General features: G+C 40.7%; 1 protein-coding gene across 1 annotated transcript in view; it reads right to left on the bottom strand.

Annotated features, from left to right (window-relative positions):
- The window catches only part of LOC133009766 (cytosolic carboxypeptidase 4), a 194,409-nt gene that overhangs the window by 81,581 nt on the left and 92,283 nt on the right, over positions 1 to 20,545 (bottom strand). Inside the window, exons 18-19 of the mRNA XM_061077300.1 lie at positions 9,108 to 9,195; positions 8,825 to 8,957 (exon numbers count right to left, since the gene is read on the bottom strand). Coding sequence (XP_060933283.1) covers positions 8,825 to 8,957; positions 9,108 to 9,195 — 221 coding nt within the window. The remainder of the gene's footprint in view (positions 1 to 8,824; positions 8,958 to 9,107; positions 9,196 to 20,545) is intronic.

Raw genomic sequence — 20,545 nt, 5'->3', positions numbered from 1 at the left:
ACCACTTCCACTGTGTGGTTTTGTTCAAAAGTTCATGCAGTGGTTTTAGCATGTTTGATAGGTTCGGCACAAACTTTGCGTAGTACGTCAGTAGTCCTAAGAATGATCGCAGCTGACTCACATTTTGTGGGGATGGAGCTTCCTTGACAGTTTTAACCTTAGATGGTGCCTTGTGCAGCCCAGCACCGTCGATAATGTGGCCCAGGTACTCAACTGAAGATTGGAAAAACTCACATTTGTCCGTCCGGACCCGCAGTCCGTACTCCTCCAGTCTCTGTAGTGCGGCGTCAAGGTTTCTCAGGTGCTCCTGTTCGTCTTTACCAGTGATGAGAAGGTCATCGAGGTAACACTGGACACCGGTGAACCCACTCAATATCTGGTCCATAGCTCTCTGCAACAAGGCCGGGGCTGAGGTGATCCCAAAGGGAAGCCTCCGGTACCTGAACAGTCCTTTGTGAGTCACTATGGTCAACAGTTCTTGTGACTCTTTGTCAACATGCATTTGAGGATAGGCCTGACATAAGTCTATCTTACTGAATTTCTGTCCTCCAGCTAAACCAGCAAACAGATCGTCAATGAGGGGTAATGGATACTGTTCAGCTATCAAGACAGGGTTAACAGTGACTTTGAAGTCGCCACAATGTCTGATGGATCCGTCTTTCTTCATGACTGGAACAACTGGTGTAGCCCATTCACTAACACTTACTGGGTCCAGTACTTCACTCTTGACTAATTTGTCTAGTTCAGCTTCAACTTTTGGCTTTATGGCATATGGGACAGGCCTGGCTTTGAAGCATTTGGGCTTGCTGTTTGGTTTCACTGTCAATTTAACTGTTATGTCCTTCATACTACCAAGTTCTCCCTTGAACACTTCAGCATGTTTCCTCAATATTCCTTGCAGGTTTATGTCCTCAACTTTTGTTTAATTTGATCTTTTCCAGCCACGTGCGTCCTAGCAAAGCTGGCTGACTGCCCTTCACAATGTAGAGTGGTAGCTTTACCTTCTGTTTGTTGAGCTTCACTGTTACAGTCACGATTCCTCTCACTGGTACAGTCTCACCAGTGTACGTTTTCAGCGTGATCTTAGTTGGCTGTGGTGTGAGGTGATATCTCCTTGTATACAACCTCAGACACCAAGGATACAGCTGCTCCTGTGTCCACTTGCATCCATACTGCTTTTCCGTCCAGTAACGGTGTAACCCAGTATCCATGCCCATCATCTGAAAAAGACAAAATATGCACAGACTCTTCCCCTTCAGATGGGGTGTCACTTTTGTCTTCCTCTGTGTGTTCCAGTTTGTGAACTTTCTTTTTGTACTTCCTGAAGTCACTTTTCCTTTGTTCAGTATTTTTGGATGACTGTCCCTTTTTGCTTCTAATGTAACCCTTTTTGCGACAACTTCTGCAGTCTAAGTCTTTGCACCAACACTCCTCTGCTTGGTGACCTGGTTTCCCGCAGCGATAGCATGGCTTGCCACCTACGGTTTTGTATCTGAAATCCGTAGACACCTTATGCACTTGGGTTGATGCACTTAGCTGCTGAGCATCTTTGTTTGCCATTTCCATTGAAGTACTCACTTCTATTGCCTTCTGCAATGTTAAGTTACTCTCAGTCAATAGACGTTTCTGAATTGTCCCACTGCGCATGCCACACACTAACCTATCACGTATAGTGTCATTTAGAGAACGTCCAAATTCACAGTGTTCTGATAACTGTTTCAGGATTGCCACAAACTGTGAGATTGACTCCCCCTCTTGATTTCTCTTGTGGAATCTGAACCTCTCAGCAATGATCAGTGGTTTTGGAGAATACTGTGCTTTTAAAGTAGCCACTATTTCCTCATACATCTGTCACCAGGCTTTTCAGGTGTCACTAGGCTGCGCAGTAGATTGAAAGTTTTTCCTCCCATGACAGTCAAAAACGTTGGCACCATCACCTCTGCTTTGATGCTATTAGCTAACACAAAGTACTCAAAACGTTCTGTGTATGAACTCCACAGATTCATCAAATTGTCCTATATTTCCAATCAGTGCAGCCATTGTCTCACTTTTACTCACTGCCCTTTTTTTTTCCAACACTCGTGAAGAATCCCTTTTCTCCCGCGGCGAACTGTCCCACTCCCGCTGACGTGCTGTTGGAAGCTAGCCAGCTTCACTCGTCACCAGCTACTTCCTCGTTTTCTTCGCGTCTCTCACTGGGGACGGGGTTTCTGCGGCTGAGCAGCGACGCCTCGCTCCTTCTCTCCAGAGCTGCGGCTCTGAACCTCGGACCTTTCACCGAAAATAATCACAGAAACTTGAGAACGATCCCATCCTCGTCGCCAGTTTTGTTGTATAGCACACTGATACAACTAAGAAATGATGAGACATGAGACAGTGATGTAAATAACGTGCCTTCTTTACTGGTTTGTTTCACAGGACAGAGAATACCCAGCATTCAATGCAGGTAAACAGTGGGGCATTACGGAGGCCCTGAGGGAACAAACTAAATGGAATAACAATACACAACAGCATTTGTGAGAGGACAGCTCCGATTACATCAAAAGAGGCATCAACTGCAAGGATGAATGGGGCATTAAAATCATGATGTGCTAGTGTAACACTGTGCACAAGCTCATGTTTTAAAACTCTGAAAGTCTCTCCGCACTCATCAGTCCAATCAGTTGGTAACAGTCTCACTTGGGCTTTTTCAAACTTTGGTTTGTTGCCTCTACCTTCGCTGAACAGTGGCTAGCTTCGGCAGAACATGATAAAATGATGGTAGTAGAGGACCATACTTTGGAAAGATCAGATTTTCTTAGCAGATAGTGTCTCTCCATCAGATGCATCAGGTCGGCTTCCTGCACATCATTTATAGCCTGCACATTACTTGATTCAGTCTTATCACCATCTTAACCTATGATGTTATGCGATGAAAGCGGTACTTTTTAGGTGAGAGCTTCAAGTTGTTAGCATAAAGGCATGAGAAACCATCTGCGGACGCTGGAGTGTGACCTGTTCGGATTGAGCATAAACCAAAAGATCAACCAGGGAGAATTACAGGCTTGTGGAGGTCTCATAACCAAAGTTGGACATCATCATCCATAAGAAAGCGGGAGGGCTAATTGTCAGGCCTTGGGGCATCCTTTAGATTCCTGATGTGAGGTCCATCGTGGAGGAAAACACATTTCCACCAAGTGCAGCGAGTGTCGGTCTGATGAGGAAACGTCTATATGGAAGTCTGAAGGGCTTATCATTCATTAACAGAGTCTGTGAACAAAGTCCTTTGCCTCACCACAGTCCATTTTGTTCCTTGAGAAGATGTACTCTTACTGCTCAATGATCTGCAGCAGTTTATCTTTCCACTCTGTAGACACTTGACGAGTTAAAAGGTCCAAATCTTGCCAAGTCACTCAAGATGCGTGACATTTCTTCCTCTGACCTTGCTTCAGGGTGTGAATTGTACGTGTACTGGATTGGATTTGCTTTGGTTGAAATAAGTCCTGAACAGGAAGACAGGGGGACCCATCTGCAACCTTTGCATTTCTCTTAAGGGTGAGCCGCTTTCCAGTCGGATTTAAGACGTTCACTGGAACCCAGCCATCTCATGACAAGGAAGTCTCAACTCTCCCTACAAGAATATGTGCAGGTCTAGTGTTGGACAGGGTGGGTTCAATGACGATTGCCCTTCCCACTGCTGATACATCAGAAGCATGCAACTTAGCCCCAACTAAATGTTGCATCGGTTGTAGAGGGACACATCGTTTGAGTTTAGCCGTGCCGATCCTGTTCAGTGTTGCTCTGGCACCACATTTATCCAAGTCTGACAAAAGAGACATTAGGTGGGGTAAATGATCCGCCTGGGTGCCATCCACAGGAGATGTATACACTAACTCGATACCTTTGAGGAATAACCACCATCCCTTGCCCCTAGGGCTCACCGCTTCCCTGCAGGTACATATTCACCACACCAGGTGGCGCTGTTATCCCATTTAGTGGGATTTAATATGAACCCTTTTAATTATGTTACAAAAGCATGTTAGTTCCCCTCAGAAAACCTCTGATATGAACATCAGATTTAGGTGAGAACCAATAGGGAAGTCACTCCCCACAACAATGCTACTACATAGATGCAATGCAATCTAAGCAGTATGCAGGATATTTTACTCAATGGACAAGGCCCACAGACAAAGCGCGCACTGACAATCATGCCACTTCAAGCAAAAACATAAACTATCTTCCAAAGGTCATTGAACCAGCTGAAGAGAAAGATAAATATAGCAACATACTTTCATTATTTCTTACATGTCTGCGTTTGTATTGTATTATTAAAGTGTGTGCAGGTCATAGGGACAGGAGGCAGACAGGAAACCCTGAAAAACGATTACATTTACATTACATATCATTTGGCAGACGCTTTTATCCAAAGTGACTTACATTTAGTGAATTCAACATCAATGAAGGGCCATTTAGGGGTTCAGTATCTTGCCCAAGGACACTTCAGCATGCAGATGGGGAAGACTGAGGATTGAACAGCAAACCTTCTGGTTGGAGGACGACCACTCTATCCCTCAGCCACAACCACCCCAGCCGCTAGTATAAGATGACCAGACCTTTAGTGTGGTCTGTCCTGATCTTGAAGCAGCGGTGGTCATAATTATACCATGGTGGGACATCGCTAAAGAAATAAACGTAGTGGAAAACATGAATTGATTATGTTCTGTCTTCGCATCGATGCAAAAAGTCGTCCACATCCGCATCGCAATGCAATGCATCAAAAAATAATTTATCGACGCCTACTGATGGCCACATGAGACAACAGTAACTAACAGCGAGTTACAGATCTTATTTGCTGTTATGAAAAGCGGAACCATGAGATACTGACAACTTCATGCGCACCACAAAAGTGACAGAGCATTCTCTGCGACCATAGAGCTGTACATTGTTGTATGTGAATTAAACATAGACTAGATGAAGTGCTGCAGCAATTTATCTATTTAATGTATTATAATCGATAAAAAAAGTAGCTGGCAGCTAATTTTGTAATCAATTAGTTTTTTCTCTATATAAAGCACTGTACATACATGTGAAAATGCTGTCTGCTTATTTGTGTCTGTTGTGATTATATAAAATTTAATTTGCTTGCACGCTCACAGTATCTGGTGCATTAACGCACACACATACAGGATGTGTAATGAACTTATGTGACCTTTAGTATTGCTCAATAGGGCAGAAGCCTGCAAGACAATTGTCAAACTGCTATCATTGCATAAATGTGTGGTGTCAGTTAATGGAAAAATAGAACATGTACTCTGCAAATAGGTTATGCAGGCCTGGGAGGAAGGCACACCTGCAAACTCACCCACAGTTGACCTACTAGTATAGTAGGGTCAGGATCCTCAATTCCGTGACCATTCTCTGGCAAATATGTTTTGACGACTGATTTGACTTCTTTACACCTTTTATAAAAAAAAATTCCCCCATGTCCCTCGCAAAAATGCGGCATTTTTCGCCAGAGGGCCGAATCAAAAATGGTAGCCTGCACCATCTTGTAAAAGTAACTTTTTTACCAGAGCACCTACAATAATGTATGAATACACTTTTTATGGTAAATTGACCATAAAGATTATGATTCTGACATCATTTTGACATTAAGACATCCTGTTGACCCCAAAATCCAAGATGGCCACCATCCGGGAGAGCAAAAATGTAAAGTTTTATACACAAATCAGCCCCCAGGTCCCCAGGAGATGGGTGGTGTATGGCCTTTATACATTACTTATTATGGAAGGACAAAAACAAAGAATATCAGAAATAAGTTTTATTTAATAACTGTAACTTAAGAAGGGAACGAAAAACACTTGAAACATGCCAATAAGAAATCATTGTACCCCAATAATTTTACCTTTTGGTCATTAAAAAAAGACATGAAATTGTTAATCACAGGATGCTTTCATGTTGTTAAATGCTACACATTATTCTAACAATGTAACTGGTGAATAATAAGGACATTGTTAGTCCAAATCAGAGCATTCAGCTTCACTAGAATCTAAATCACCACTATCCGATGAATCCCATCGCCTACTCTGCACATCATTATTTTTCTTCTCATCAGATGCAACTTTGTGGTCTCCACTCCACTGGCAGGTGTTCAACCGCTTCTTTTCCACACAGGAAAGTACCTGTTGAACTTTCACTCCGGGGTTTACATGTAGGTAGTGTTGTCACATCTCAAAGGTTAACCTGTGCCACCACGTTTAAATCTGAAGATAACAAGCCCATCAATGGGCATACAAAAAGACCCATAAAGATTGGGGCGAGTGCTCTTCTCCCATTTGAGGATTGAAACCTTCCCTCCTTTCAGGCCATACCCAGTTTTCTCTATATAATGTGTTTTAATTCGTGACTCATGGCTTCTCCTTGACACAGTGTTAATTTTGGCAGCTATTTTTGATTTAGTCTTAGTCTTTAGACGAAAATGCATATTAGTCATTTTTATCCTTCTTAGTTTTAGTCGACGAAAACTAATTACATTTTAGACTAGTTTTAGTCACATTTAATAGCCACATTAAACTCCTTATCTTCCCTTCTCAGGTCCAGGGACGCCCTGTGTTGTGTCTACAACTGCATACTAGTCTAGCTTTCAGTACTTAGGTTGTCCATTAGATATCCCTCCTACAGGTCTATAGCAGGGGTCGGCAACCTTTACTATCAAAAGAGCCATTTTGCCCCCTCTTCCCCCAAATAAAATTTGTCTGGAGCCGCAAAACATATTTGATAACAAAGCTAATACATTTTTATATAAAGTTATACTATACTAATCTGTAGATTATTGCATTTATGAAATTATAGAACAACAATAAAGAAAACTGTTGACATTTTATGTATATTTACCTGTTACAACAAAGGGAAACACCAAATGCTTATAAGGAGGAGAAGAAAATACACAGGCAAGTGTAGGCCTACTTTGAAATAAATTAAACGCAAAACTATGTAGGGTTATTAAAAGTCAAAAAGTTCAATTTATCAGCTGGCCCCGATGCTGCAGCCACACAAGCAGTCATATAAATAAAAAGAGAGTGTGTGGGGGGGGGGGGGGGGGGCTATATGCTCCTCAGCACATATGAGACAAAAAAGACACATGTTGGGACGCTGTTGCAATTAATGTTGGAGCAACAAGTAAGTGTATGCTTGAAAAAAAACGATTAACTGCCGTTTTTACTCCTCGCTGGCCTCCTGCAGAGCCATGACAGCGGAGCTCTGGAAGCGCAGCTTGCGGATCAGCAGCTCCGTAGATTTCAGAGCCTCGCTTCCGGCCGGTAACGGTCCCGGGCTGGTAGCGGTCCCGGGCCGGTTAAGGTCCCGGGCCGGTAGCAGTGAGTCTTCTTAACGACGCCAGCGGCCGGGGCTCTCACGAGCAGCCCTGGTCTCCAGCTGCTTCCTGGGGGCTTTGCCTCCGGTGGATTTAGGAGCGGCATTTGCAGCATTTCCATTTATTTATTTAGAGAGTGAATAAACTCGTGAAACAGACAACTGACAACAACTATGCGTCGCTTGACATACGTCACATACTACGTTGCTCTGATGGTTGTAGGTCTATCCAATTAAGCGAAGAGGCATTTTGTTTCCTGGTTCGGTTGAAACACGCCCCATAATCACAGCCCAATGGAGCAGTATCAGACTCATATTCTGACTAGAATAATGAGTATGACAACGTCAGGCTAATATAAGTGTCTAATTATTCCTTCTTAAATCCTGGATCAACAAACACGTATGTCCAATCGACGGAGACAAGGTCAAGCGTAGTTCCCGGCGACGACACTGTTTGGGAATTAATTCGACTTTTCCTTGTTTATGCCCCCAACCTGACAATAGCCAATGGCAAAACGCATTATGTTTTTGTCCTTTTCCCGTGATTGCGATAGCTCAAGAATTCCTCTATGGGATTTCCTCAAATTTGGTACAAATATTCACTTGGACTCAGGTATCAACTGTTTAGATTTTGGTGGTCAAAGGTCAAGCTCACTATGACCTCACAAAACATATTTTTTGCCTTGTGAAGGTGATATATCTGCTATGCCGTCAATCCTTTGACATTTAGCATTAGCAGTTTATGTTGTGATATTAATGTCATAACTTGAGGTTGGATGAGGGAATTTCATCAAATCTCATACAAACATTCACTTGGACTCAAAGATTAAATAATTAAATTTAGTGGTTAAAAGTCAAAAGGTCATGCTTCTGTGAATGTGATATATTGTGACTGCCCTCAGGGAATCTCAATACGTCTGACACAATTCACTCCGACTCACTGATAAAGTGATCATGTTTCAATTGTGAAAGCTAAAGGTTCCAGTGACCATATCATTAAAAAATTTCTCAAACTGATTTAATTATGCTGATAGTGATTACCGCATGTTGGATTCTGATCATTTCACTGATTATGCTTTCTTTGTCTTTGATTATCTTGTTGTCTAAACTATATTCTAATTATGTTAATATGTCAGTAGTGTTGTAGTATGTAGTTTTGTTTAGTATAGCCCTCAACTATTCCTCCAGGCTCATGATCTTCAAGTCCAGTCAAGTACTAGTCAATTAGAGCCTCTTGGATTAAGTGAAACGTTTTCAAGAAATACAAGCAAGTTCAGTTCCATAAGTGCACATTTACCAGTCCTGAAGATACCATGAACTGCATGACTTTTTTAACACGTTCAACGATATTGCTGAGCGAGTTGCGAGATGTTTTAATTATTAAGAATTTTAATTAATTCATGGGGGTAAATGTCTCATACATGAAAGTATTGGATAGATGGATGGGTGGGTGGGTGGATGGATGAGTGATTACCTTCATGGCAGAGTATGTGTAGGGATAATGGTAGGCCAGGTAGCAGACATCCTCGTTGTGTTTGAAGTTGATGGTAAAGGTCAGAGTGTAAAAGTTTGTTTTTCTTCTTCCTTGAGCTGGACAAAAGTGGTTTCTTGAGGAGAAAGTGGAGGAAATAAGAATTGATACTGCAAGTTAAATTATGTACAGTGGTTGTTAAAATGAATGAATGAAGTCAAGTTTAAATTTTTTATGAAATCACATTTTCCATTGTCCCTCTGTAATGATGATGTTAAAAAAATACCTGAAATAACAAATTTCAGTTCCGGTCCTGGTCCAGTGCGGTCTACCTTCCAGAGCTTCCCTTACTGAGTACAGCACTGGCTGCATTCCTACAGTGCCCATTCACACACACACACACGCACAGAAAGAGAGAGAGAGAGAGAGAGTGAGACAGTGGACAGACAGGTGGGATATAGACACACAGGTCTGATGATGTTGCAGCAGTGTGTTCACTTCAGTCTATGCTGTGTCTCAATTAATAGTTGAGTATCATATCATGCATATATATATATATATATATATACATATCCAGCATAAAGAAATGTAATCATTTAATTTAATAATATTTTATTTTATGTTTACACCCTTAATAGACAAATCCTTTGTTACACATACTTTTTAATCAACATGAAAGAAATGTAATCAGTAATGTAATAATTGTTCTTTAAAGGTAGTTAGACATTGCCTGAATCTAATGGAGTCTGAAGAAGTGCCTCTGAAACTTAGTAGGGTTTAAAACAGAAGCCTCCGAAAACTATAAGATTTAAAATTGTGTCAAAGTTGGACCAACAACCACTACACCGTTAGAACCAACCTCTGACGTAACTGTAGGGGGAGACAAATTCCACTTGTGTAAGTAGGACACCATTAGATTCTGGACGAATCAGACGTTTTGAAACAGAAAGGAGGTTGAGAAACCTACCTCCCAATACCTGTTGGGACGGAGATTTTTCAGACCCTCACTTCATAAGGAGAGGTAACCAGAATGCCTTGCGAATCACCGGCAAATCAAATATTTTTCCCATTAATTAGGATTTAAAAATTACGATAATGATTGTAATATCGTAGTTTAATATAATTTCGATGTATTATGGTACACTTTTTCACAACAACATTAAAAGAAAAAAAGATTGCAAGTGCTCTGGCCTTAGCATTCTAGCATTAGCAAGCTAGCAATCTTTTTTGCATGATTTTCATGCTACTGATGATGTGTTGGGTTTTTGCGAGGACTACTGATGTTGTAACCTCTACTTGAAGTGCTGTCCCACTCTGTAGGGAAAGATTTAAACCCTAAAAAACAAGAGGTAGGGCTAAGGGGATTGGGCCTTAGTATCTGGGCCCACTGCACACAGTATGGCCAAATACCACATACCACACCTTGTCTTATAAGCTAGTTTGCAATGCCTGCCCTAGCATTGTCTTATAGATATATACAGTACATTTATATCAGAATCAGAAATACTTTATTGATCCCAGGGGGAAATTGTGTTTGTTACAATAGCTCCATGCAAGAGTAGAAATATAAGCATATAAAGATTAAAAAAATGTATATAAAATACAATGCAATAAAATATGAAATATATACAATATGTGTGTTCTGTACATTCAGTATTGAATGCAAGCATGGATATGTGCAGATATTGCTGGCATTGTAATGAGTCCAGTCTGTTGACTCAGTGTCTGGCACTCAGATAAAGGAGTTGTATAGTTGGATGGCGCTCTGTGGTGCATTTTGGTGGTCTCAGTATTGCACTGAACGTGCTCTTGTGTTTGTCTTGGAGAGGGTGGGAGACATTGTCCAGGATGGCATGTAACTTAGACAGCATCCTCCTGTCTGATACCACCCTCACAGCGTTACTGGCTTTGTTGATCAGTTTGTTGAGACTGTTGGCATCCGCCAACCTCAGGCTGCTTCTCCAGCACACAATAGCAAACAGGAGAGCACTAGCCACCACATAGCCGTCTCATAAAACATCCTCAGCTTAGTCCGGCAGATGTTAACAGACCTCAGTCTCCTCAGGAAATAGAGGCGCCTCTGGCCCTTCTCATAGAAGAAATCAGTGTTCTTAGCCCAGTCCAGCTTACGGTCTATGAACACTACCAGGTATTAATACTCTTCGACAAAATGTCCACGCTGACCCCCTGTTTCTATCCATGGAAACAGGGGTCACCGTTGTCATGACCCTCCTCAAATTCACAACCAGATCCTTTTTCTTTGTCATGATGAGCTACATGTAGTTACCCAACACAGCCCTGTATTCAGCATCCTCACCCTTGCTGATGCATACAATTATTGCAGAGTCATCAGAAAACTTCAGGGGGGTTTGACAGGACTCTGTCTGGTAGCAGAAGTCCGTGGTGTAGAGGGGTGGGGGAGTGGACTACCCCTGTTGGTCCCGTTGTTACTGACCACTCTGTCAGACACACACAGTGCTGCAAGCGCACATACTGTGGTCTGCCAGTCAGGTAGTTCACAGTCCAGGACACGACGGGGGGCGTCCACCTGCATCGCAGTGAGTTTCTCGCCCAGTAGGGTATGGTGATGAAAGCACTTGAGAAGTCACAAAATATGAGCTTGTCCAGGTGGGTCTAGACTTGATTCAGCAGGTAGATGATGTTGTCCTCAAGTCCTAGCAGGGGCTGTTAGGCAAACTGGAGGGGGATCCAAGTGTGGCCTGACCATGGGCCTGAGGTGCTCTGGGATGAGCCTCCAGGGTCTTCCTGATGTGGGACGTCAGGGTATATTACAAGTCTCTCCAATGGGATGGCTGGAAATTATTGTTTGATTAGTACTAAAGACATGGATGATGCTATTCTCAGTTGGTTATAGCCATAACAATAAGATGAACAGGTTTACTTTGTCTGGTTCTAGTGCCACAGTAGCAACAACCCACTCCATCACAGCTTCTCCTTAAGAATTAGGATTCAGCTTTGTCTTGAATGAAAGCTGTTTGGCCACCAAACTGTAGCAGAGAGCATTAACTTTATCCAAGAGTATTTGTCCATGCAACGCATCCAGTTAAACATGTCGCCAACTGAAATTATGCTGAAATTTACCTTTTTCATCATAGTGGGTGTACCCATGAATCAGACACACCGGATAGTGTATCGTTTATCATTTTTACTCTGTAAAATCAACATTCCACATGACGTGTGTGGTTCCTTCCTCCTGACCATGACCTGATGGGCATACCTTGAAAATGTGGTCACCTCTTCACTATTTCAGTCTTTAAAATGTTTGCATTTTTTAGATGCTTACTTATTTGTATTTATCTTGTGGGCTGTGTATTACCCAGTGGCTGGAGTTTAGCCTCGCCTGCTCTATACAATTATTAAACAATCTGAAGTCTATATAACAATATTACAGGAATATTACAGGTGTTTGAATGAAAAACTTTGTAAACTGTTGCTGCCTATATGTTTAATGAGTCAGTTCTTAATTAAAGGCATTATTTAGTGAAGCATATGTCAATTTTCATAGAATTTCATGATGAGCTGTTTACTCTAGAAATATTCATCTTGTAGCTATGACCTTAACACTCGAACCTACCTGATGCTGGAAAAGTTAAGGAGCTATTAATCTTGTAAAATCAGATCTCCAGTGGTTTAAATAGATAGCGACAGCAACCCCAGTGTAACCTGTAGCCTCATTTATACAACAGTGCGTAGGATTCATACTAAAGGTGTAAATGTGCAGAAAAAAAACAAAATCACTTAAGCCCAAAAAAAAGTAAATATATAAAATATGCACGTTCAACCATTAATGGGCAATGCAAAGAACCTCATGAAAATGAATGATGGATCATGAGGGTACAAACCCAGAACAACAAGAATCAAGAAAGTAACATTTTCTTCAAGAAAGCCAAACTACAAAGTGCTATAAGCAAGTGCCATTTAAGTGCTACAAACTTATTATTAAAAAATATATATATTTTATTGACAATAACTCCTCAATTAATTTGTCATTACTGCTCTCTTCATCTCTATCAGACATTTTATCATGTACAAATACTTTAAACATTGACACACTTTTCCATTATGTTAAAAACAGTTGTAAATAGGGCAATTTTGTTTATATGTTCAGCTACAAGTGACACCTATTGCATTTTGGTCCGTCCTGGAAGTGGGATCACTCACTTACGGCTGTCTCTGAGGTTTATACTTTTTTTTTCCTTGGTAATAGTTAAATTTTTTTCTTAACCTTGAGGGTTAAGGACAGAGGATATCGCAACTTGTTAAGCCATATGACAAATTACTAATTGTGTTTTTTAAATATCTGTTAAACAAATTAATTTGATTGATTCATAAATTGTCCCACCCAGTAGTCAATTTGTGGGGAATGAATGTTGATGTGATCCCCTGTAAACCAAAATGAACAAAAATCCATCCCACTTAAAGCCCATTTTATCATAAATTGATATGGTTCCTTGGGGTCTTAATGAAATGTCTGTAACATACTTTGTTCACATCGCAGCCCATGTGAGCCGCACAAAGATTTAACAGGGGGGTGGATAAGAGGCGCCTGGCTTTCCTTGGCGCTGCAAGACGTGGTGCTTTGGCGTGCGGTGTAAACCCGGCGTAAAGCTCCATCTGTAAAGTATTATCTGACTCAGATCTGCAGCGGAACACTGAGGTTTTTAAAAAAATGGAACATCCAAGTTTCTGACTTAGAGGGACCATAACAAAGGGCAGGAGTTGTTTTTTTCCAGAGTTTTTGGTTCGGTAAAAATGCCAGATACCCAAATTTACATGTAGAAGCACTAAAAAAGTGGAATTTTCATAATATATCCCCTTTAATAATCTGCCAAATCTGCCATCCCCTCTCAGCCGCAGCTACTGTACCTCCATGAAAGGGTGCTGTGTGGACATCGAGAATTTGAGTGTGCAGGTGAACATCCTGTAGTTAATGTGGCTGCTAAATTGCGGGATCTGCAGTTTATTTAAACAAATTAAAAACCAAAAGACATAGAAAAGAACAGAAAGACATCTCCCTTTGCCTTTCGCTCTCGCCCACACAAACACACTGACCCTCTGTCACAATCAGATTGATCATGAGCAGGAGGGAAATCTTGTTTGCAGAGAAAACATCTATCAAGATTTTCCCATTTTTTGCATGCTTCAACATGAACTCGGTTATTACTGCTTTACACTGAGAAAAATGATTTAATTACCAATCAACACCCACCAGCAAATTTTGGAAAAACATGTTTTCAGTTGCTGAAAAAGGGGTCCTCATGTCTTAAGTTATGCACCTTCTGCTTGCCAAAATGTGTTATGATGTATAACACTACATTTGTTTGTTGGTGAATTTAATAATGCAGAACATAAGTATCTTTCATTAACATTGTTTAAAGGTGACATATTATGAAAATTCCACTTATGTAGTGCTTCTACACGTTCATTTGGGTATGGGGGGGGGGGGGGGGGCACTCAAAACATCCAGATACAGAAGGTATAATTTGTGCTTTAGACTGATGTCACTGAGTCTGATATTGTGATGTGAGTCAGAGATGTGCTGACTGGCCTCTGCTCAGAGACCATAGTTTCCTCTTCTTTAGGGCCACCTTCTGGCCAATGTTCACATTTCTTGTCCCAGTAAGTATGCATCAACAATTTAGTTTTCTATTGTAGGCCAATAGAAATAATACCTCACAGTGGTCTTGGTTTGCTGTCTTGTTAACATCCTTTTGTGAAACAAAGGATCCTGTTGTCTGCACTGTAGTATAGGAGAGAACATATCAGTTTCTTCCAGATCTCTGTCTCCAGTCCAGTTATCTTTTATTACGCAAGCCAGGCTTCGACCTACCTGACTGGTTCAAAACGATATGGTTGCAATATTGTATCTTCGTCTCCAGTATCCATATTTCTACAGAGGTAATAGATAGCTAAAAATCTGGGCGCTTGTATCTCGTGAAGGAGGGGGGAGGGGGCACTCAAAACAGGTCAATCTGAGGAGGGCTGCTTTAGACAGGGTAAAAGGGTGCTGTTTTAAATGATCCTTGTGGTATTTTCACCAAAATATGTTTCAGACATTTCATTAAGACCCCAATGAACCATATCAACTGCGGTAAAATGGGCATAATATGTCACCTTTAACAGAAGTATTGGTTCAACTGTATGGTAATTATGAAAACAGCAGTTTATATTGCTGCTCAATATTAAACACTGAGATAACTTTTGTATTGTTTTAATATGCTGGGCTGTATTAATACTGTTGTGTTTGTGTAACCTTTTGTTTTAGATCAAAGAGGAGCGAACTTTAGATGTTGAATGTTAAATGTTGGACACTTACACTACCAAACTCCTGGTGCATTTTCGGAAAAGGATGGGATGGCTTCTACAAAAAAACAATCCATGCTGAACTCATTGAGGCAGGTAATGTTTAAAATTCATATAATTGTGATTATCTTATGTCTGGCTTTTGTACATGATGGATATATGGATACACTAAGTGGTTACACTTGGGTTATTTGGTTAGAGTTAAATATTTTTCTAAGCTTCTCTTACCATTATTCCATCTCTAACTGTGAGACCACCCTTGAGAAATATTTAATAAATGTACTAAATAGATTTTTTCTAACCTAAGAATAACTTTTATGTCTGTACTTATACTTTATACGCAAACCATTCATATCGCTTTGTGTGGTGGAAAAAAACAATTAATTTGCATTCTTCAATGAGACTACAATTGTCTTCTACGATACAGTACCCATCAAAAAGTTGTTTGGACAACTTTTGACTGTTATAGTCAATATTTAAAAACAGTATATAGTACATAGACTTCTAAATACTGATTTAAAGGGCCCATATTGTGTAAAATACATTTTCTGGGCTCACTCCGCAGACTTTTTCACTCAGTCCATTATAAGAAATACTGTATGTTATCGAAAAGTCTCGTTTCGTACTTCCTCCCCCGTATGATGTAATTCGGGGTCGCACTCCTCTCTCAGTCCCACCCAGCCGGTACCACTCCAGCAGGCGAAAACAGCTGTTCTGTCTGCAGCTCCAGAGAGTGGCAGAAGACAGTACATGGAAATACACATTGCAGCAGTTTTTTCCACTTTAAACCACTGATATATCATCTTAGGGTTAACAATACCTCAAATGAAATCCCAGAAAGGTGTAAAATATGGCCCCTTTAAAATGTGTTTGACAGGATTTCAAAAAGGAAGCCATCAGAGAGGGACCCCTGACCATGTGCATCATCAAAGGAAAAGAGGTAATTGATGACTGTAGAAGTGTGACAAAGGCTTACCTTCTGCACAGAAGGCTTAAAATTGGATTTCAGTTACTGTATGATTCTTACAAGATTAAAGGTTCAGCGTCTAGAATTTAGTGGTGAAGTTGCATGTTAACAGCTGAATACCCCTCAACTCACCCTTATGGCATAAGCAACAAAAGATATTTTTATCAACTTCAAACATCAACTGAACTCCATAGGCAAAATCACTAATTTGTATTTGTGCTATTGTTTGTCTTTGGTGATTCTGAACTGTCCTAAAACACTGAAGTCCCACATTAAACCAAACAAACAAAGGATCTAGGCTTGCACCTTTTTTCAATGTCAAAAAATTCCGTCCCCCTTCTGTAATAGTTAAATACTTACTTCTGGGCTGTTGCCCGTGCTTCTCCGAACTGGGGGTTTGCTGAAGTCTATCTACTGTTGTTAATACACTGACAACAGAAAAATAACTCATACAACCACACATTTAGTGATCCTAAATCCTATTTTATCTCTCTGTTTAAGAGATTAAATAAATCAGAAAGGCCAAATGTCTTATTTGAGTTTTTAAGATGAAAGTCTGCAGTACTGTTGCTAGCACTGACTTAGATACCAGCAACCTCTTACATCAGTGTTGGAGGGGGAATAAATAGTGCAGTTCTGTAAAAACATCTGCTTTAAGTACAAATTAACAAATTAACTAGGAAAAATGTAATTACATTACTAGTTTCTTCACAAGTTGCTTACTGACCCTGCTGATCAATGTTTACTATGGTGAATCAAGGAATCAAAAAGAAGTGCAACCTCTTTCTCTTTGGAGTTAGGCCTAACATGCCCAAATAAGGCTGGTGTTTTAATGTTTATGATAAAGGGGATCTATTATCTGGCATCAATTCACCACCTCCATTTCTTTGAAATGTTCAGTCACATGCATTCTCCCACCACACCTTTTTATGTGTGTTTTCGTGATGTTCGTCCTATTCCCCTGAACTAGATATCTCAAGAATGCCGTCAAGGAATCCTTTCACATTTGGCACAAACATTTGGTTGGAGTCAAGTATTAGCTCACTTGATTTTGGTAGCCAAAGGTCAAAGTTGAAGGTAACAATGGCCACACAAATTATGTTTATGTTTTTTTCTTGAACGTAAAAGCCTTAAGGTAAGCTTCAGGGAATCACATCAAATATGGTAAAAACATGTTCTCAAAGAGGAACTGATTACATTTTGGTGGACAAAGGTCAGAGTCAAGTGGCCTTACGTTTTTTTGAACTCGATGTTTAGTTTTTCAATCACAGAGTTGGTCAGAATGAAGGAAAACTTAAAAAATTGTGAAATAAGGCTTAATTTGCAACAATGATTTAGATGTTGAGTTTCTTAATTACTGAGTTACTTGAATTTCAGAAAACGCTTGAAACACTGAGATAAAGTTAAATTCTCAACAATTGTTAAAATGTTGAGTTTCTTGATCACTGTTATTCAGTGTGCCAGAAATTGCTTAGAAAACAGAAATAAAGGTACATTTGCATCAATGGATAAGATGTTTAGATTGTCAATGACAGAATGGGGAAATCAGTCAGAATTTAGAACAATGATAAAGATTAGGGATGAGCGAGTACAGCATTATCTGTATCTGTATCTGTTAACCATATGAATTATCCGTATCCGTACTCGGAGTGGGCGTGGCCTAACCCGGAAGTGGGTGTGATTTAACCCGGAAGTGGGCTGGTTCAACATAACTTTCTTTTTTAACTTTGACATTTTTTTAGGATTTTTTTATTTTTATTTTTTTTACATTTATTTCCACACCAGGTGTGTGTGTGTGTTAGTGAGATGCGAGGGACGTTCACTGTCTCCCGGAGAAATTAACACTCTGTGTTTTTAGTATAGAAAGACGTGAATTATTTTCGTTCACAAGTCATACAGACTGGTTTTGTTATTTTCACTTTACATTAACACTTAAAGTTTAGTGCAGTGTAATTGTTCGCCGTGATAATTAAATGCCAGTGTGATAATAGATGACAATTTCAAACCATACAAACTGTCATGTTGTACTGTATTTAATAGAGGTTAACTTTACTGTAAAGTAAGTGTAAATGTAAAGTGAAAATAACAAAACCAGTCATTATGACTTATGAACAAATATAATTCACGTCTTTCTATACTAAAAACAGAGAGTGTTCATTTCTCCGGGAGACAGTGAACGTCCCTCGCATCTCCAGCGCTCCTCTACTGAGCCAATGCAGGTCTCGTGAAAATTTTTCCAAAGACTCGTACCCGAAGACCCAGTCGGGAAATGAACGAATCATTTCTGCTTCCTTGACTGAGCCTATGGAACAGTCCCGATGCGCAGTGAACCTGAGTGACTGAGAGACAGAGAGCTGTTCTGTGAGTGAGTGAGCAGAGCCGTGTGTGATAAAGCCAATTTTTCAACAATAGTTAAGATGTTTAGATTTCCAATGACAGAATTTGTCAGAATGCAGGAAAACATTTTAAACTAGGGCTACGTTGTAGCACAAACGGGCCCGAGCACACGCGCGTTTCAAGTCTGTTGCGGTCGGGGAAGAGACAGCGTTCGATGACCAAGCGCTCGTCTCTGCGTTGCATGCGTTTGCGCACTGCTGCAATGATAAACGCTTCACTTCCTGTAGCCAGCAGGTGGCGCTGTGATTCGAAGTCATGCTGTCTTTGTAGATGTCTTCAGGTCGCGACTCTTGTCTTACATGCCTAGTTTGGTGTTGATTGAACCAAATATGCCTGAGATACAGACGCTCGTGTTTCCATGGCGTGTAATCAAACTTTGACGCCAGGCCAGGGTCACATGGTATATCGAAATGTTATAATTCAAATAACTTTAGATCTCCATCTTCTTGTGAAGACACTCATCTAAATTTTAAGTTGATCTGATGAAAGCTCTACGACAAGTATATCAAAGTAAATATGCAGAATATGGCCAAAATGGCCACCAAATCCAAAATGGCCGGCTTCCTGTTAACTCTAGCATATCTATCCCAGAGACTTATTTGTTTGTCATGAAAAGACACATGTCCCCGTTGATTTTCGTAGCTGTAGGCCAATCGTAGTGCCGGGGCTGCCCTTTAGGGGGCGCTAGTCAGTTATATTGCCACGCCCATTCCTTAAACCGTCTGACAGCTTTCAGGGGGGCTGTTGACACACACATGTAGTTTGAGGGAGATTGAACCTTGAACACCGAAGTTATAGCAATTTCGTGTGTCATGGCGAGTTGATGAACTTTGATGCCACGCCATTAATATGGCGTTTGACGAAAAGTCACAGTAATCTTATATCTTTATTATCAATCCCTTGAGACCCATTTGACATAGTTTCACATGGTTTCTCAAAGTAGATGAGGAGGAATACTTCCAAGTGTGAGACGTACCAAAAATCAAACATTTCCTGCTGCCACCAGGGGGCGCTGTGATTTTAAGTTACGGTTTCTGTGTTGATGTCATCAGGTCGCGACTCTTGTCTTATGTGTCTAGTTTGGACTCGATTGGACGAAATATGTCGGAGATACAGACGCCCGTGTTTTGATGGCGTTTAATCAAACTTTGACGCCAGGTCACGGTCACACGCTCTGACGAAAAGTTGATCTTTTGATAACTTTAGATCTCCATCTTGTTGTGATTAGACTCATCTAAATTTTAAGTTAATCCGAGGAAAGCCCTACGACAAGTACATCAAAGTAGATATGCTGAATATGGCCAAAATGGCCACCAAAACCAAGATGGCGGGCTTCCTGTTGCTTTTTTCATAATGCTCCTTGAGGCTTTTTTCTATGATTAGTCACGATACACCTGTTTCCCGGTTTTGGTGGAAATCGGTCATGTGGAAACCTAGGGGCTGCGGTCCAGGTGGCGTTGTTGAGCCATTTTGCCACGCCCATTTCCAAATACTCCAGAATACGTACATTTTTACCACTCTCTAATTTACTGCAACGTTTGGCAACTTTTTGAGCATGTTAAAGCCCTCAAAAAGCCAATTCATTTGGAATGTAATAATAATAGGAACTAGGGCTACATTGTAGCACTAACGGGCCCGAGCACACGCGCGTTTAAAGTCTGTCGCGGTCGGGGAAGACACAGCGTTCAATGACCAAGCGCTCGTCTCCGCGTTGCATGTGTTTTTTGAACTGTGGCAAGGAGAAACGCTTCACTTCCTGTAGCCAGCAGGTGGCGCTGTGATTTTAAGTGTTGGTGTCTCTGTAGATGTCATCAGGTCGTGACTCTTGTCTTACATGTCTAGTTTGGACTTGATTGAACCAAATATGCCTGAGATACAGAAGTTCGTGTTTCGATGGCGTGCAATCAAACTTTGACGCCAGGCCACGATCACATGGTATGACGAAATGTTAAAACTCAAATAACTTTAGATCTCCATGTTGTTGTGAAGACACTCATATAAATTTCAAGTTGATCTGAGGAAAGCTCTACGACAAG

The sequence above is a fragment of the Limanda limanda genome, chromosome 8, assembly GCF_963576545.1.
Source record: "Limanda limanda chromosome 8, fLimLim1.1, whole genome shotgun sequence".
Lineage (NCBI taxonomy): Eukaryota > Metazoa > Chordata > Actinopteri > Pleuronectiformes > Pleuronectidae > Limanda > Limanda limanda.
Note: the sequence above shows the minus strand (reverse complement) of the source record. Positions and strands in the feature narration are given on the sequence as shown.